The sequence below is a fragment of the Schistocerca americana genome, chromosome 3 (assembly GCF_021461395.2).
Source record: "Schistocerca americana isolate TAMUIC-IGC-003095 chromosome 3, iqSchAmer2.1, whole genome shotgun sequence".
Taxonomy (NCBI): Eukaryota; Metazoa; Arthropoda; class Insecta; order Orthoptera; family Acrididae; genus Schistocerca; species Schistocerca americana.
Window position 1 is genome coordinate 549528200 of NC_060121.1, and position 19291 is coordinate 549547490.

Sequence of the window (19291 nt, forward strand, 5' to 3'; positions counted from 1 at the left end):
ATTATGGTTCTTACCAGACATTCACATGTTTGGCACTGATAGATCCAACGTTCACCACTTCGAAACACAACATGCCTCAGTTCTTGATGATGGCAAGCTGCACTAGGATCACACTGAGGACAACATTTATCATTGCGACTGCTCCGTTGGCTGCAGTCACACATGGGATCACGACAGGAGACAACACCATCAGAACATTCACAGCGATGACATGGTCTGCCTTTTGGGGTCACAACTCCACCATTCATCAGTTCATCTCCCTCAAACATGCAACCTGTCAAACAAGCAATGTTACTAAATTTTGGACATGCACTTCACTTAGAAACATTAAAACATCAAATTAAAATTTAAAAAACCTCTCTGTTGCAAATCTCTGACAGAAAAGGCTGTTTGTCTAATTATGATACTAATTACTGATCACTTGATCAATGGGCAATAAACTATTTATTGATCTTACTACCTGGAACTAATTATGCTAATAATTCATCTAAAGAATACAATACATGAATCTTGTCAGTTTCCGTGACTACTGGGACATGAATGACTTTTTCCAATTACGTTATATCATTTATTTCCTAGATTAAGTGTGTTGTCTTCTTATATTTTCTTTGAGATTGGTTAACCTTCTGACAGGTTAACCTACATGCTACAATTTGTGTAACAAACTCATGTTAACTGCCATTTAGACTGTTCTCTGAATGGCCTATCAACATCAGTTATTTCTTCAGAAATTAGCTGCTTCAATGTACGATTTCAAAAGAGCTGTGACAGAGATGCCAATATGTATGTGATGAAAGATGCTTCTTTAAGTTAAACTCATTTTACATCTCACACAATTTGAAACAAAAAGTAAAGTATACCAATGAACTGCTGAACTAGGAACAGCTGGAGTATGAGTGACAAGAAAAAATTATAACTTATATAATAATCATAAGATTTTTCATAAGCAAAATATGTAAGTGCAATATGTATACTAACATGTGACAGGTGTTTTCACAGGAAAACGTACAAGAGAATTACAACTCAATAAAAATCTCCAAGCTTTTCAAATTAAGGGTCTTTCTCCATTAGATACAAAGAATGATATAAAAGAGGAAAAATTGTTGATAGCTGTAAAAAAGTCACAGAAAATAACAAGACTCTTAGAACTCAGGATAAAAAAATCAATATATGAGAAAATCTTAAGTATTTATTTCATTCAACCAAATAAGATTCATTCAGTCATTTCTGTATAAAAAATCAGGATTCAATTCATTAACATACTTACTTAATTTGCAGTTGGGTGTTTCAGTATCACTGCAAGAACACTGAAAACTCCCTTCTGTATTAATACATTTTGCAGAGGGATGACATGTGTGGAGACCTTCAGAACACTCATCTACATCTGCAAAAAGAAAATATAAAACTGTATCTCCAAAATTAAATTGTGCTTGATGTAAGAATGAAATCAAATAATGTAGAGCAACAATAATAAAGACAAATTAAATTAATTAAATTCAATGACATGTTGTCCACGTTGGGCTGTGGTTTCAAAATTATGAAAGTTTATGACATAAATTAAACAATGGAAACTCCAGGTAGAAATATCAACAATGTAGGAAAAGACACATTGCTACCTACCATAAAGAAGACACGTCAAGCTGTGGACAGGCACAATTAAAACACACTCACATATGGCTTTCATCCACAGCCTTCATCAGTAAAAGGGAAACACACATATGCACCATTCACACACACACACACACACACACACACACACACACACACACACACACAAGCAAACACATCTCATGCACACATGACTCCCAACTTCATCACCTCAGGCTAGAATGTGACATCATGTGAGATGCAAACAGCAATCTGGATGGATTGAGGAAGGGTAAGTGGAAGGGGCAGCAGTATATGGGTGGCAAGAGAAACAAATACTGTCTGGTGGAGTGTGGAGGGACTGGACTGTCAACAAGTGCAGCACGAGGAGGTTGTGGGGCAGGGAGATGGAGAGAAAAGGAGCAAAGAAGGAGAGGAGTAGGGAAAGATGTGCGGATGCATTGGCAGAGGGCTGCGAATAAACAGGGTTGGAGATGAGAATAGGAAGGAGTTGATAGGACAGAGTATGTGGACACTGTTGGTTTGAGGGTGTGTGGACAGTACATTACAGTAGGATGGGGCTGGGATAATTAGGGGAGCAGACAATGTGTTGTAAAGATAGCTCCCATCTGTGCAGTTCAGAAAGGCTGTTGTGGAGGATAGGATCCAGATGGCTTGGGTAGTGAAGAGGCCATTGAAATTAAGTGCGTTATGTTCAGCTTAGTGCACTGCCACAGGGTGGTCTACTTTGCTCTTGGCTGCATTCTGGCATTGGCCTTTCAGGTGTGGATAGCTGGTTGGTAGTCATACCAATGTAAAAAGCTGTGCAATGATTTCAACAGAGCTAGTAAGTGACATGGCTGCCTTCACAGGTGGCCTGGTCCCTGATGAGGTAGGATGACCTGTGACAGGACTGGAATAGGAAGAGATGGGTGGGTGGATTGGGCGGGTTTTGCACCTAATTCTTACATAGGGATATTGATCCTTGTTGTCAGGGGGTGAGATTTGGAGTGGCAAAAGGATAAACTAAGATATTGTGTTCCAGTCTAGGGTTGTACTAAGGGATGAAGGGGACACTACTTTGTGGCTGGTTCTTAGGGTTGGTGGGAGGACTGGGAGTGTGAGGTAAAATGGTGTGGGAGATTTGTTTCCAGGCTAGGTCTGGGGGACAGTGTCTGTCTGTGACAGCCTTGACGAATCTCTCAGCATAGTGAGCAAGGGAGTTTGTCAAAATGTAGGTACTGTTGGTGTTTGGTGGGTTTAATGTGGACAGAGGTACAGATGGAGCCATCAGAAAGGAGGAGATCAACATCTAGGAAGCTGGCACACAAGGTTGAGGAGGGCTACGTGAAGCAGATGAGAGAGAATGTGTTGGGGTTGTGAAGGAATGAAGATATGGTATCTAGCCCTGAATCCAGATTGTGAAGATATCATCAATGAACCTGAACCAGACTAGGAGACTAGGGGCTTGGTGTTTTGAGAGGTTAGGAAGGTCTTCTCTAGATGGCCGATAAAAAGGTTGACATATGAGGGTGCCCATGGCTGTGCTGCAGATTTTTTTTTTATATACCTTCCCTTCAAATGAGAGGTAGTTGTGGGGTTAGGATAAAGTTAGTAAGGTGTATGAGAAAGGTGGTAATGAGTTTGGAGTCTGAACGATATTGGGAAAGGTTAGTGCCCAATAGCTGTAAGACCATAGGAATGAGAGATGTTGGTGTGGCATCAACAGTGATGAGTAGGGACCCAGGAGGTAAAGGGAAGGCAGAGGTGGACAGCCGGTGAAGTAAGTGGTTGGTGTCTTTGACATGGGAGGCTAGATTATGAGCAATTGGTTGGAGGCTGGTCAATGAGGGCCTAAATTCTTTCAGTGTGGGCACAATAACCAGCCACAATGGGCTGTCCAGGACTGTTGGATTTGTAGATTTTGGGGAGCATGTAGAAGGTGTAGAAGGTGAGTGTGTGGGATGTCATAGAGCTGATGAGGCAAGTGGGTTCAGAGGAGATGTTCTGGGAAGAGCCTAAGGCTTTAAGAAGGGATTGGAGTTTGTGCTGGACTTCTGGAATGGATTCGCTCTAGCAGAGTTTATAGGTGGAGGAGTCAGACAACTGACAGAGGCCCTCTGCCAGATAGTCACTGTAATTCATAGCAATAGTGGTGGAACCTTTGTCTGCAGGAAGGAGGATTAGATCAGGATTTGTTTTGATGTTGTGTGTGGCTGCTCTTACTTCTACCGAAAGATTGGTGTTCTGAGGAAGGGACCTGTGGAAGGATAGTGAGGCTACATTGGTGGTAAGGAATTCCTGGAAGGTGAGCAGTGGGTGGTTAGGTGGGAGGGGGGGATGGGGGGGAGGATCATGGTTGCATGGTGGTATGAACTGGAAGAAGCAAGGCTCACTGTTGGAATTAGAGTGGTTTTGGTTGGAGGGATTGGTGGCAAGGAAGTTCTTCCGTTGTAGGGATCCAAAGAAGGAGAGTAGGTTTTGACATGTCCAGCTTGATTAAACTGGAGTTTAGGGCTAAAGATGAAGCCTTTGGATAGAACTGAAACTCCTGTGGTGCCGATGGTTTTGATGGAAAGGTTAATAACAGTGTTATGCAAATGTTTTGGCTCTGGATTGGGGTATGGTGGAGTGTTGGAAGGGAGTTATGGAGGATGTGGAGAGTTGAAAAAGTCATTCACATGGGGTCTAGCTACTATGAGGGGTGGATGAGGAGGAATACTTTGGGTACAATAGGAGTTGGATAGTTGTACCCCAAGGCAGCAGTAGGGTGTCAACAGGTTGGATAACTTATGGAGATGTTGTCTGGAATGTTCCTTCACTTGCTGGAGACAAAGGATGCAATTTCAGAGATGTGATGTATCGAATAAGGATTGTAGAGTAGTAGTATCTTGTGGAGGGAGCGGAGGTGGTTCTGGGATGCCTCTCCACCATCTCCATACCTTTACCTCCTGGATCTCTACTCATCACTGGTGATGCCACCTCCCTACACATGAACATCCATTATGCCCACGGATTCCTGCTATTGAACACTATTTTTCCCAATGTCCTTCAGACTCCAAAGCCACTACCACATTTCCCATACACCTTATTAACTTCGTCCTAACCCACAACTACTTCCCATTTGTAGGGAAGATATATAAAAAAATATCTGCTGCACAGGCATGGGCATCTGTGTGGACCCTCATATGCCAACCTTTTTATGGGTCATCTACAGAATCTAGTCTCATTCAGGTTCATTGATGATATTTTCATAATCTGGATTCAGGACCAAGACACCATATCATTGTTTCTTCACAACCTCAACACGTTCTCTCCCATCTGCTTCATGTGGTCCTCCTCAACCCAATGTGCCGCCTTCCTAGATATTGACCTCATCCTCTTCGATGGCACCATCTGCTCCTCTATCCACGTTAAACCCACCAACCACCATCAGTACCTGAATTTTGGCAGCCATCATCCCTTTCTAACCAAAAAAATCCCTCCCATAGAGCCTGGCTACCCGGGATGGTATACTTGCAGTGACAAAACTCTGTTGCTCAGTATGCTGAGGGTTTCACCAAGGCCTTTCATCACCCAGTATCACCATGGACTGGAACAACTGAACCACATCTTTCGCCAAGGCTTTTATTACTTATCATCATGCCCTGAAACAAGGGACATCCTACCCAAGATACCTCCCACCCCTGCTAAAATTGTGATCCATCACTCACACAACCTCCACAACATCCTTGTCCATCCCTAAGCCACTCCCAATCCCAATCCCAACCCACAATGATTATATCTCTATGGAAGACCCAGGTGCAAAACCTGACCAATCCACCCACCCAGCACCTCCTATTCCAGTCCTGTCACAAGTTTATCCTACCACATCAGGGGCCGGACAACCTGTAAAAGCAGCCATGTCATTTACGAGCTCTGCAGCTTTTTGCATTGATATGACTACCAACCAGCTACCCTTCAGGATGAACGGCCACAGCCAGACTGCAGCCAAGAGAACAGTAGACCACCCTGTGGTACAGCATGCAGCTGAACATAACACATTTGATTTCAATGGCTGCTTTACTACCTGAAACATCGGGAGCATTCTCTCCACCACCAGCTTTTCTGAACTGTACAGATGGGAGTTAACCATACAATGAATTATCCGCTCCCACAATTATCCCTGCCTCAAACTATGATAACATACTGTCCCCACACCCTCAAACCAACAGTTCCCACTTCCTCTGTCTTATCAACTCCTCTCCATTCTCAACTCCCAGCCTGTATATTCACAGCCCTCTGCCAATGCATCTGCCTGTCTTTCCATGCCCCTCTCCTTTCTGCTCCTTTTTTACCCACCTCCCCGCCCCACAACCTCCTGACCCTATGCCTGTTGGCAGTCTAGTTCCCTGCATACTCCACCAGACAGCGTTCGGCTCTCACTCCATCCGTACACTACTATCCCTTCCCCTTCCTCTTCCCCATCCATCCAGATTGCGCTTGCATGCTGTGTGATGTTGCATTCTGGCCCAAGATGCTGGAGTTGGCGATCATGTGTATGTGGGGTGGGCTTGCTTCTGTGTGTGTGTGTGTGTGTGTGTGTGTGTGTGTGTGTGTGTGTGGGTGGGTGGGTGGGTGGGAGGGTGGGTGGGTGTGTCTTTTTTACTGAGAAATGCTGTGGCCAAAAGCTATATGTGAGTGTGTTTTAATTGTGTCTGTCTGCAACGTAGCATTTCTTATTTACAGTTAAGTAGCAATCTGTCTTTTCCTACACTGAAAGCATAAATTAAAACATTTGTCTGCATCAATCATTTTTATTTTCTCCAAAGATGTGTTTTGAGAGCTTACAGCTTCATCATCAGGTACGTCAGTGGATTACATTACAATTTCATTTGTGGTATGTAATGAGCTGTCTGTTTTGTACTTAATTTCAGAGATGTTTGAGTAGAAAGAACCCTGATGGTCATTATAAATATACTTTTGGTAGTGTCACAATATGTAAAGCATGAAACATACTTTCCTGCTTCAGCCACATTCATAAGTAAAGAAAAAGTTTTATTTGTATACTTTTTATTATGTTTTTAGCATAAGGATTGATTTCTACTGTATTCAAACAAAGGAAAATCCAGGATGGAATGTAACATTACTATGAGAAGGAAGTTGCTACTCACCATATAGCGGAGGTGCTGAGTCACAGATAGGCACAACAAAAAGACTCTCACTATTAAAGCTTTCAGCCATTAAGGCCTTCATCAACAATACACACACACACACTCACTCACACACACACACACACACACACACACACACACACACTCATGCAAATGCAACTCACACATGTAAATGCAGTCTCAGGCAACTGGTTTCAGTTGCCTGAGACTGCAGTCGTGTGTGTGAGTTCACCATGTGGGATTGCAGCCAAGTGACATCTATCCAGAGCAACCTGCAGCCAAAACACCGAAAAGTAGACCTGACCATAGAAAACTGCATGGTGCATGTCAGGTTTGTGAGAAGACTGCTGTGGGCCATCTGCATCGTTGGCAAAACTGTCACGACAACAAAAGGTTCAAAATATCATTGTAACAAAAATAAAATTAATTAGCTGCTTTTGCACTGTCAATGAATTCACTTCAAACTAATATTTTCACAGTTCAATAAGATACAAGTTTTTAAAGTATGTTTTATGAGAATACAGTTACTGCACTAACATTATAGTACTATATATAATCGTATGGCATTGTTGGCCGGGAGATCCCATGCGGGGAAGTTCGGCCACCGTATTGCAAGTCCTTTTTAGTTGACGCCACTTCGGCGACTTGCGAGTCAATGAAGATGAAATGATGATGAACACACAACACCCAGTCATCACGAGGCAGAGAAAAATCCCCGACCCCGCCGGGAATCGAACCCGGGACCCCGTGCGCAGGAAGCGAGAACGCTACCGCAAGACCACGAGTTGCGGACATTATAGTACTGATTTATTATAATGAAACTTCTCTCACATAAATATACATTTTTTACAGAAGTGACTGATTAGAGCAGAAAGCATTTTCTAGCTGAGATTAACTGACCACTTATTGATGAAAATGAAGTGATTAAAAGTTTTAAAAACTACCCTTACATAAAAATATTTACAGTGAAGAAATTTATAGGTTGATTTACTTTTTCTATGCTGGCTATATGTCAAACTCAGAAAGTATTGATTTACCAAGAATCTCAACATATCCCTCAATTACAAGCTCAAAACAACATCTACATCTAGATCCATATTCTGCAAACCACCATGAGGTGCATGGCAGAGGATATGTCCCATTATATCAGATATTAGGATCTCCTCCTGTTCCATTCACATATGAAGCATGGTAAGTATGATTATTTCAGTGCCTCTGTGCATACAGTAATTATCCTAATCTTATCCTCATGATCCCTATGTGAGCGACACACAGGGGGTTGTAGTATATTCCTACAGTAATCATTTAAAGCCAGTTCTCAAAATATTGCTAACAGACTTTCTTGGAATAGTTTACATTTGTCTTCAAGAGTCTTCCAGTTCAGTTCCTTCAGTATCTCTGTGACACTCTCCTATGCATGAAACAAACCTACGACCATTCATGCTGCCCTTCTCTATTTACATTCAATATCCTCTGTTAGACTTGTTTGGTATGGGTTCCACACACTTGAGAAATATTCTAGAACCAGTCGCAAGAGTGATTTGTAAGCAATCTCCTTCGTAGATTGATTGTACTTCCCCGGTATTCTACCAATATACTGAAGTCTACCCCCTGCTTTACCCATGACTCACCCTATGTGATCATTCCATTTCATTCCCTACAAAGTGTTACACCCACATATTTGTATGAATTAGTTGATTCCAAAAGTGACTCATTGATATTATAGTCATACGGTGCTATGTTTCTTCATTTGGTGAAGTGCACAATTTTAAGTTTCTGAGCATTTAGAGCAAGTTGCTAATCTCTGCAACACATTCAAATCTTATCAAGATGTGACTAAATATTTATGCAGCTTCTTTCAGATAGTACTTCATTACAGATAACTGTATCATCTACAAAAAGCCAGATTTTACTATTAATATTGCCTGCAATGACATTGATATACAATATGAACAGCAAGGGTCTCAACCAACTTCCCTGAGGCATACCTGAAGCTACTTCTACATCTGATGACTCTCCATCCAGGATAACGTGCTGCGACCTCCCTACCAAAAAGTCCTCAATCCAGTCACAAACTTCACTTGATACCCCATATAATAATACTTTTTTCAATGAGTGTAGGTGCAGTAAAGAGTCAAATGCTTTTCAGAAATCAAGAAATACTGCATGTGTCTTCCTTTATCCAAAGCTTCCAGTATGTCATGTGAGAAAAGTGTAAGTTGGGTCTCACATGATCAAAGTTTTCAAAATTGATGCTGGTGGCATTGATAAGGTCATTCTGTTCAAGATATCTCATTATGTTTGATTTCCTAATATGTTCTACACTGAACAGCCAAAGAAACTGGTAGACCTGCCTAATATTGTGTAGGGCCCCTATGAGCATGCAGAAGTGCCACAACACAATGTGGCATAGACTCAACTAATGTCTGAAGTAGTGCTGGAGGGAACTGACACCATGAATCCTGCATGGCTGTCCATGAATGCATAAGAGTATGAGGGAGTGGAGATTTCTTCTGAACAGCATGTTGCAAAGCATCCCAGATATGCTCAATAATGTTGGTGTCTGGGAAGTTTGGTGGCCAACAGAAGTGTTTAAGCCCAGAAGAGCGTTCCTGGAGCCACTCTGTAGCAATTATGGACACGTGGGGTGTCGCATTGCCCTGCTCAAATTGCCCAAGTCCATCAGAATGCACAATGGACATGAATGGATGCAGGTGATCAGACAGGATACTTACGTATGTGTCACCTGTTAGAACTGTGTCTAAAAGTATCATGGGTCCCATATCACTCCAAGTGCACATGCCCCACGTCATTGCAGACCCTCCACCAGCTTGAACAGTCTCATGCTGACATGCAGGGTCCATGCATTCATGAGGTTGTATCCATACCCGTACACGTCCATCCACTCGATAGAGTTTCAAACAAGACTTGTTTGACCAGGCAACATGTTTCCAGTCATCAACAGTCCAACATCACTGCTGACAGGCCCAGGTGAGGAGTAAAGCTTTGTGTTGTGCAGTCATCAAGGGTACATGAGTTGGCCTTCGGCTCCGAAAGATCATAGCGATGATGTTTCGTTGAATGGTTCACATGCTGACAGTTGTTGATAACCCAGCATTGAAATCTGCAGCAGTTTGCGGAAGGGTTGCATATTGAACGATTCCCTTCAGTCATCATTGGTCCCATTCTTGCAGGATCTTTTTCCAGCTGCAGCGATGTCAAAGATTTGATGTTTTACCAGATTCCTGATATTCTTAGTACACTCATGAAATGGGCATACTGGAAAATTCCAACTTCATTGCTACCTTGGAGATGTTGTGTCCCATAGCTCATCCACTGATTATAACACCACATTCAAACTCACTTAAATCTTGATAACCTGCCACTGTAGCAGCAGTAACCAATCTAACTGCACCAGACACTTGTTGTCTTATATAGGCATTGCCGACCGCAGTGCCGTATTCTGCCTGTTTATATATCTCTGTACATGAATATGACTGCCTATACCAGTTTCTTTGGCACTTCACTGTAAGATTCTACAACAAACAGATGTCAAGGATATTGGATGGCAGGCTTGTGGATCACTTCTACTACCATTCTTGTAAGTGGGGTGACATGTGCCTATTGCCAAGAACTGCGCATGGTTTTTGTTCGAGGGATTTATAATAGATTACAGTGAGAAGAGGGTCTAATTCAGCCACAAATTCAGTACAGTATCTGACAGGAATTCCATTAGACCATGGAGCTTTGTTCAGTTTTAATGATTTCAACTGTTTCTCAATACCACTGACACTGATACTTACTTCATTCATCTTTTTAGTGATATGAGGATTAAATTGGGGCATTTCTCCTGGGTTTTCCTTTGTAAAGCAACATTTGAAAATGGAGTTAAGCAGTTCTGCTTTTGCTCCCTTGACATGTTTTATTCAGCATCTCTTTATCTATAGCCTATGCTTTGTATTCCACCATTTATGTAGTAATCTGTGTTTCTTTAAAAGTTTCTTCACAGTGGCTGTATACCATGGAGGTTCCCTCCCATTGTGAACCATCCTACATGGGTGGTTTGAAAAGTTCTTGGAATCACCAAGAGAGGTCAGTGCTAGTGCAATGAGTTGTTTACGTGATATTCATTGGACTGTTGCTTGTAAACACATGTCACGTCAGTGCTCTTGGAAGAGAGCTGTGGTGGTGACATGGCTCTATTGTTGTTCCCATGTAGTGATTTGCAAAGATGGAAAAAAATCTAGATTCAAGCAGTGATTAAGTACTTCATAAAGAAAGGTATGAAAGAAAAGGACATTCATGCAGTTTCCAGAACACACTGGTGGACTCTGCTCCTTCATATTCGACTGCTGCCAAGTGGACAAATGACTTTAAATTTGGTCAGGAAAACTTAGATGACAATCCATGAAGTGGTCGGCCAAGATGTGTCACTATTCCAGAAATCATTGCAAAAGTGCATAAAACGGTCATGGAGGATCGCTGGTTGAAAGCACGTGAAATTGCTCATGCTTGCCAAATGTCATCTAGAAGATTATATCACACTTTAACTAAAGAATTAGAAATGAAAACATTATCTGCAAGATGGGTGCTGTGACTCTTGACACTGGATCAATAACACATGAAAATAGACGTATCGGAATAAGGTTTGTCCCATTTTTGGAGCAATGAACAAGATTTTTTGTGCTGGTTTGTATCCACAGATGAAACTTGGGTGCAGAGACAAAACAACAGTCAAAACAGTGGAAACATGCTGATTCTCTGCCACCAAAGAAACCTTCAACGAGAAAGGTCATGGCATCAGTGTTCTGGGATGTGTAGGGGATTCTGTTTGTACATTTTCTCCCCACTGTGCAAACAGTTACTGGGGAATACTACGGTAACCTCCTGGACAAATTGCAACAAAAGATATGCCAAAAAGATCAGGTTCAGAAAGGAAGAAAGTCCATCAAGACAATGCGCACCCGCATACATGTGCTGTCACTATGGCAAGATTACACGAACTAAGGTATGAATGCGCACCCGCACACATGTGCTGTCACCATGGCAAGATTGCATGAACTAAGGTATGAATTGTCACCACACTTGCTTTATTCACCTGATATGGCTTCATCAGACTTCCATATCCACCCAAACCTGAAAATTTTTCTTGGTGGACGAAGACTCACTTCAAACTAAGAATTGATAGCCAGAGTTGACAACTATTTTGCAGGCCTAGAGGAAACTCATTTTCAAGATGGATCAAGTCACTGGAACATTGCTGGAACAAGTGCATTAATCTATAAGGAGATTACGTTCAAAAATAAAAAAAGTTTCGGTGATGTAAGTACTTTTTTCTGTTCCATTCCAAGAACTTTTCAAACTGCCCTCATACTAAGTACATATCTACCCAGTGAATAGTGAACTATTCTTTTAAACATAAGCCATAGTTCCTCTGCATGTTCCTAACTTGTGCTGAAAATTTCAAGTTCCTCACTGAGATATGACACTACTGATTTTTTATCTAGTTTAGTGGTCATATATATCTTCCAGCTCCTTTTAGATGTCCTTTGTCCTTTGGTAATCTTTGTTGCCACAATCTCATCATGGTCACTGATACTAGTTTCAATGTGGACATCCCCAAAGAGGTCAGGTCTATTGTTGCCACTAGGTCCAATATATTTCCAGCATGAGTGGGCTTCCTAACTATCTGTTCTAGGCTGTTTTCAGAGAAGGCATTTAGTGATGTTTCACAGGATGTTTTATCATGCCCACCACTAACAAAGCTGTAGTTTTCACAATTAATTGTTACAGGGTGTATATGCGGACAAGGAAAAAAATTCCCAGATTTCTTCCGGATTTCCCGATTAAAAATACACTTTCTCCTGGGTGAAAACATACTTTTCCCTGTTAACTGACAGTATATTTTCTCTCAGAACTGCGTAGCTCATCAATACTTTGAATTGTTATGGTTTTATACACAGGCATTGAATTTCCTGGTCCTTTAGAAAACTAAACTCAGGGAAAAAACAAAGACCTTTAATTTATAGTAACAATTATGCTGCATATTTTCGTATTATCAAAGTATACATTCAAATTCCACCAAACATCCCATATTACTTGCACTTTTGTAAGCAGTCATAGCTCATGTCAAGTGATCTTGCCAGCCCATGACAGCAGATATTCATAGCTTTGGTCACGTGATGTAGTCAGCCAATAGCAACATTGCTGTTAAGTAGCGCGAACACACAGACAGGAAAAGTTAATTGCTTAAATTAATATACATGGAGTTGCTATAAAAAACAAAAAGCTTTCACGTATAATATTAGTATCTGAGGTTAATATGCTGCAAGAGAACCTACACTTTCACATATAATGTTGGTCTTTTATGCACATATTACACTTTAAGATTTATCACACAAATGTGCCAGTTAAATTTTTAATAACATCATAAATGTCTGATCTTCTGGGCTCAAAATTCATCTAAATGGCTCATTATCAATGAGTTGATTTTTAAATGAGAGTCAAACGCTATGTGATTTAAGAAATTCATCGTACATTCTCACATATAGTTCAACTTGCGTAAAAGGAAATTTACATTGAAAGTAACACTTTTCAAACCATTATTCACAATATTTTCTCACTACCTGTTAGAAATAGGTTCATTTCAACAACTGCCAGAGAGTGCCTGATAACAGGCACCACCATGCTTGTGCAGCTACGATGACATAGGAGGCCCGTATGTTCGTACATGTAAAACATTAAAAGATCTTACATTATGTCAGAAAAGAAACAAGACATCAGAAGACACTCCAAGAGTACCTGAATTTCATGACCCATACTAAAATGAGCACATTTAAAGTGCACATTTGTATGTCCAGATTCCCAGTGAAGTAGGCCTTGACCTGATATTAAGCTTTTCAATGTGGTTTTCAGGATGTAAATTTTCTTGGAGTACCAGTACTGTGTTATGCAGTTAACAGTTTGGCTCTGAGCACTATGGGACTCAACTGCTGTGGTCATAAGTCCCCTAGAACGTAGAACTACTTAAACCTAACTAACCTAAGGACATCACACACATCCATGCCCGAGGCAGGATTCGAACCTGTGACCGTAGCGGTCGTGCGGTTCCAGACTGAAGCGCCTTTAACCGCGCGGCCACTCCGGCCGGCCAGTTAACAGTTTAAACTAGCCAATAGTGTGGAATTAAACACTTCATTTCAAATATATTGACTGCCTCAGTGGAAAAGATTAATAAAGGAAAATTTCTTTAGCAAACTGACTAAAATAACTTAATTGTTGTGCAAGGCAATTAATGCTTGACTGTCAGAAAGATGGAAATAAAATAAAATCTGAAACTAATACCATATCTTAGCCTTCCGTAATTATGTGAATGTATTTTCATTCACTTGATAGCTCCTGGCCACAGAAATCCATCCGTTTTCTTTTCATTTGACATGAGAGCAGTAAATGAAGAGGAAACAGGGTGAACTGGAGCAATACTAGATTGTGGCATTACCCCCCCTCCCTGGTCCCTTGAGCATTTGAGATAGGACGTCAAAAATTAAAAATCGAATTTTCAAAAACATGTTCATTTCGTAGTGCACATCTTTTTGAAGTGTCTGATGCATGAAACATATGTACTCAAGGAAATGTAAGACATGTTATTTGGTCTTAAGTGTGCCAAAGTGCAGTGCCATGCCTCTTCACACAGCATTCTTCTATCGCATGTTGCTGTATTTCGCCCTGTGTAATTGAAACATGTATATCTTGTAATGGATACCATAAAACTATATTCAGGACAGTGGAAATTAAAATGTCCTTTGGTGCCTCTCCTGCTTCCCATTGACCGGTTTGACATCCTGCCTCTCTTTTTTTTTTTAAACAAAAGAACTCTTCAGAAAATTTGCACTCTTTATTCCCTATTAGCTAACAACTTGGTGCTTTGTGTGACATAAAATTAAATATAGATACATAAAACTAGTAAAGACAAAAGTCAAGCAAGACAGTACACTTTTCTTCAATCGTTAGAATTTTTTTCTCTCTAATCTTGCTACAGCTTTGCATAGCGTGCTTTCCTTTCTGCGAAAGAATCTATTACTTCATCAAAGTTCGTCCAACATTTTGCTACATGAAAAATTGAAATGTTGTTGTCTAATACTAAAAAAGATGTTAATACAAATAGGACCTAAGACTAGTGTGATTTCTCAATCTGATTATGTCTATTTTGTCATTGCCTGATAGATAAGACTAAACTGGCCTTTCTAAGACTGCAGCAATTGTAAAACACACCAAATAAATGAGACTGTTTTGGCAGAAATGGTCATTTTTATAACATGACAGGATATAATTCATGAGGTTACCATATCAAATGCCTATTAAGCCCACTATAAGCAAAAAGCTTTACGTTAGGAAATAGTTTCACACTTCATTCATACACTCCAGTTTCTCAAGCATGAGATCGAAAAGTAGTAGTACAAAATTTGTATACAAATTTGGAATCATCATATTCTTCCATAATTTGTGTGATGTCCCCATTTTTCTCCTTCCTCTTTCTAACAAACAGTCTTGTCATCACAAATTCTTTAACTATTCCTGCCAATGTCAAAACTTATTCACCGGTTAACCTCACTAACTCTTCCAGAATCACCAGTTTAGTTATACCACGATTATTCTCCGGCTAGGCATTGTTACATGTTTGTACAACACATTTTCCATGCTACTTCCAGAATAGAACTTAAAGCGGCTGCTAGATGGGGCCTGTGCAACTGGCCCTTACTAGTATAGCGATCTGGCCACAAATTTTCTGACAAAATTTTATTTTCTTGGATACACCGAGAAGACAATAGATAATCATCCTTACCTGTTATTCCTCTTAGTCGATTATTTCCAATCTGGTAGCCTGAATCTATGGAGTTCGCTAGTAATTTTAAAATACTCATCAGTCACAAAACCCAATCAACCACATAACGAGAAAGCAATTGGCGTTCATTCATTTGGCTTTACTCCACTCAGCTCATATAGCCCCTTTTGTCTGTAGGGAAGTTTGTTTCTAGATGTGTCAAGGATTCCATTCACAAATTAACTTATGACTAATTCAGAAATCAACTTAGAATGTGTTCAAATATTGACAGGGATGCGTTTCAAAGTCATATGAATAATCAATAGACCAATGTGCTGGATGCTAGGTGCTTTGAGAAACAAAGTTTTTTTCCCTCAAGAAAATGAATTTGCTCCCCCACCCTGAAACCTAGATCTGGGCCTGCTGCACATGCATGAATCTGGCAGCTCAGTCACACTGGCAAATTTTTTCCCAGTAGCATCTAGCTGCTTACACAGCCAACAGCCACATTTTTGGAGCCAGAAGTGGGAGAAGATACTACTCAACAGCGCATGTGCATAATCCCGCTCGTAACTGCTAAAACAAATCTAATGCAAACAGCTGTGACATCATGATCATCAGAGGCAATTTGTTGTTACAAAGCATTGCATACTCTTCCTAAAGCCTTTGACACATTTTGCTGTTGGCAGACGCTTGTATGCCATCATTTGCTGTATGTTTGAACTGCCGACAGTTAAAATGGCTCTGAGCACTATGGGACTTAACATCTATGGTCATCAGTCCCCTAGAACTTAGAACTACTTAAACCTAACTAACCTAAGGACAGCACACAACACCCAGTCATCACGAGGCAGAGAAAATCCCTGACCCCGCCGGGAAGACAGTTAAAAGATAAGTTGGCAGCAACAGATACTAATTTTACAAAAATTTATCAAATTGATATGGTACAGCATTACAAAGCATATTTTAGTGCTTCTGTGTAACCTAAGTAATATCATCCTCAACTTGCAGAAACTCCTTGAAATTTTATCATACATCATTGGTTTTTATGAGACATATGATTGAATGATCAGTTTTACATCATCTGTGGTAATATCAGATTAACTGAAAGCAAAAGCAGTTTTCTAAAGTTTATCAGCAAAAGGAAGTGAATGTCACACACACAAATCACTGGATTTATATTGCATATAAAAATCAGAAAGCCAGCAAATGTGTACTCCAACATCAAGACAAGAGCAATTTTCAATAGATTGAGGGACCCCAAATCCTTTGTGCAGGTGCTGTAGAGGAAGCTGATGAGCTTTAGCTGGTGCCACTGTGGACTTCAATGACACTACCTATTTTGACAATGTCACCAACTTCAGTGCTGCTGTAGTTGCCCTGGTAGCAAATAACACCATCCTTTCCACTGTTAACTTACGCTACCACTGTCAAACCAGTCTATGAGAACTATACAATAATATGTGGTGAGCTAATTGTGCAGTTTAGTAAACTTCTGTCACTTTTGTATTTAGTAATGAAAACAAGGAAATAAAGTCACATAAACTGTGATAGGGTAATTAAATGGACAATGGCTAGATGTGAGGTAAATGAACATGAAAAAGTGTAAACTGAATTAAAGCAGGACTTCCTGAGCAACAGCAAAAGCAAAAACTACAACAAGATGTTTCTGTACTGACATTTTAATACAAGTGTATACTGTCTGTTTAATAACAGAGGCTCAAGATAAACTGCAAATGAAATCTTATTGGGAATAAGATCTGAACTAAAGTACAATAAACTAGAAATAAATAATTTAAAAGAGAATACAGAATTGAATGAACACAGCATTTCAACTTTGCAGAATTCAGTGCAGGAAATAGTAAACTCCTCAAAATGGGAATCATTCCAGATGCTTGTAGAACTAATAAAAAGTGAAGATACAAGATGCCTACATTTTGAAGAAAAAATGTAAACAGCACCAAAATATACTAATAATGAAGTAAAAAGATAAAGTGTAAACATTAGTTTCATGAAAAGGAAAATTGCTACTCACCATACAGTGGAGATGCTGAGTTGCACATATGCACAACAAAAAGACTGTCACAAATAAAGCTTTCGGCCAGTGATGCCTTCGACAAAAACAGACAACAGACTCTCTCTCTCTCTCTCTCTCTCTCTCTCTCTCTCTCTCTCTCTCACACACACACACACACACACACACACACTCACACACACACACACATACACACACACTCACACACACACACACACACACACACACACACATGCAAATGGAGCTCACACACATGACATTCCATGCTGGGCTTTCCATTGTTTCAATAGTTTAAAAAAAAATAAGTGTTGCCCCCAATTTTAAAACTTCAGAAGTAGAAAAAATTTCATATCCACAGTCCCCAAAACCAATATTTTAATACACTAACCTCTGTAATGATTAAAATAATAATTATATCATTATCAAATGTAATAAATATTATTTTTATTAAATTAAGATAATCAGTGTCAATAATAATTTTTATTATTCTGCAAACCTGGAATGGTATGAACTTGAAATAGTTTTCCTCTAATGTAAGTAATTTAAAAGTTTACCAGATGGAGCATTTAATCAGTTATTTTTAAGATCATCTACACAAATAAGAGTGAATCCATATAATTGAATGTCCAAAAGGAATCCTACCATTATTGGTAGTTGGTGTGATTGAAGACAATTAAATAATTTGTTTATCAGCTAAATCTCTGGAATTAAGCTGTGGTTACTTTCATCAACATCAATAATAAGTGTCATTTGTATGCTCGTGAGTTCCTGCCAACTGCCTTACATATTCTGTTTCAGAGTACTGTCTTATTCTCTTTTTTTTTTAAAAAAAAAAAAAAAAGAAAAGAAAAGAAATTGCATGCACTTAGGAGCTTGCTTGCAGTGCTAGGACATGGATCTGATTTCTGTAGTGCTAGTCACTAATAATAAAAATGGAAAGTAAGTTGCTCCTTCACATCATATCCTTGAGTCCCATCTACTAAATCCCTCCATCACATAGGTCATAAACAACTTTTAAATAATTTCCTTGTCAATCACATTTCCAACCAAATCCCTAGAATATAGTTTTTGGGAAACCTCACAACAACAATTCCTATACATCAAATAACCATACAAACTATCACCACTTCGACAAGCATTTTACCGTCGAGTGTAGTTCACACTGAGATGATACAATGCAACAGACTGTTATATATGTCACATGATGTGACACTTCTTGGTGCAACACTCGTGTTCCTTACTGGGACGATACAATATGTGATATGACACATGATGCAACTCACCATATGACAAGCAACAAGACAGCACAAATCATGTTTTTGTTTCAGTTTCAGTTGTAATCATAAGCTTTTCTGGAGAGAACACTATTGTGTGATGTTTAAAGCTTTCCCCGCGTACCGATTGTTCCATAAAAACACAGGAGAACTGCCAGATGTAAGTAACATCCTGCCAGAGTCTTCTGGCCTTCTTCTGGTGAGTGCCACTGTAGTAGTACTGGTGGGTACACACTGAGCTCCGCTATTTAAAGCCATACTGAGGTGACATTGCACATGCGCTGCTCAGTGTGCGTGTTCATAACAGCTCCATCCGCTGCACCTTGCGCCCTCCACAGTGAAAGCTTGGCATATCGATATCAGGTCGATTTTCATCTTTATGCAGATAACTAAGTTGACTATATCTTTATGCAGATAACTA

General features: G+C 40.0%; 1 protein-coding gene across 1 annotated transcript in view; it reads right to left on the minus strand.

The window, feature by feature from the left end:
• Window positions 1–19291, minus strand: part of LOC124607430 (protein kinase C-binding protein NELL1-like) — a 935048-nt gene that overhangs the window by 161798 nt on the left and 753959 nt on the right. The window contains exons 12-13 of the mRNA XM_047139757.1: window positions 1268–1384; window positions 15–274 (exon numbers count right to left, since the gene is read on the minus strand). Of these exons, the coding sequence (XP_046995713.1) occupies window positions 15–274; window positions 1268–1384 (377 nt within the window). The remainder of the gene's footprint in view (window positions 1–14; window positions 275–1267; window positions 1385–19291) is intronic.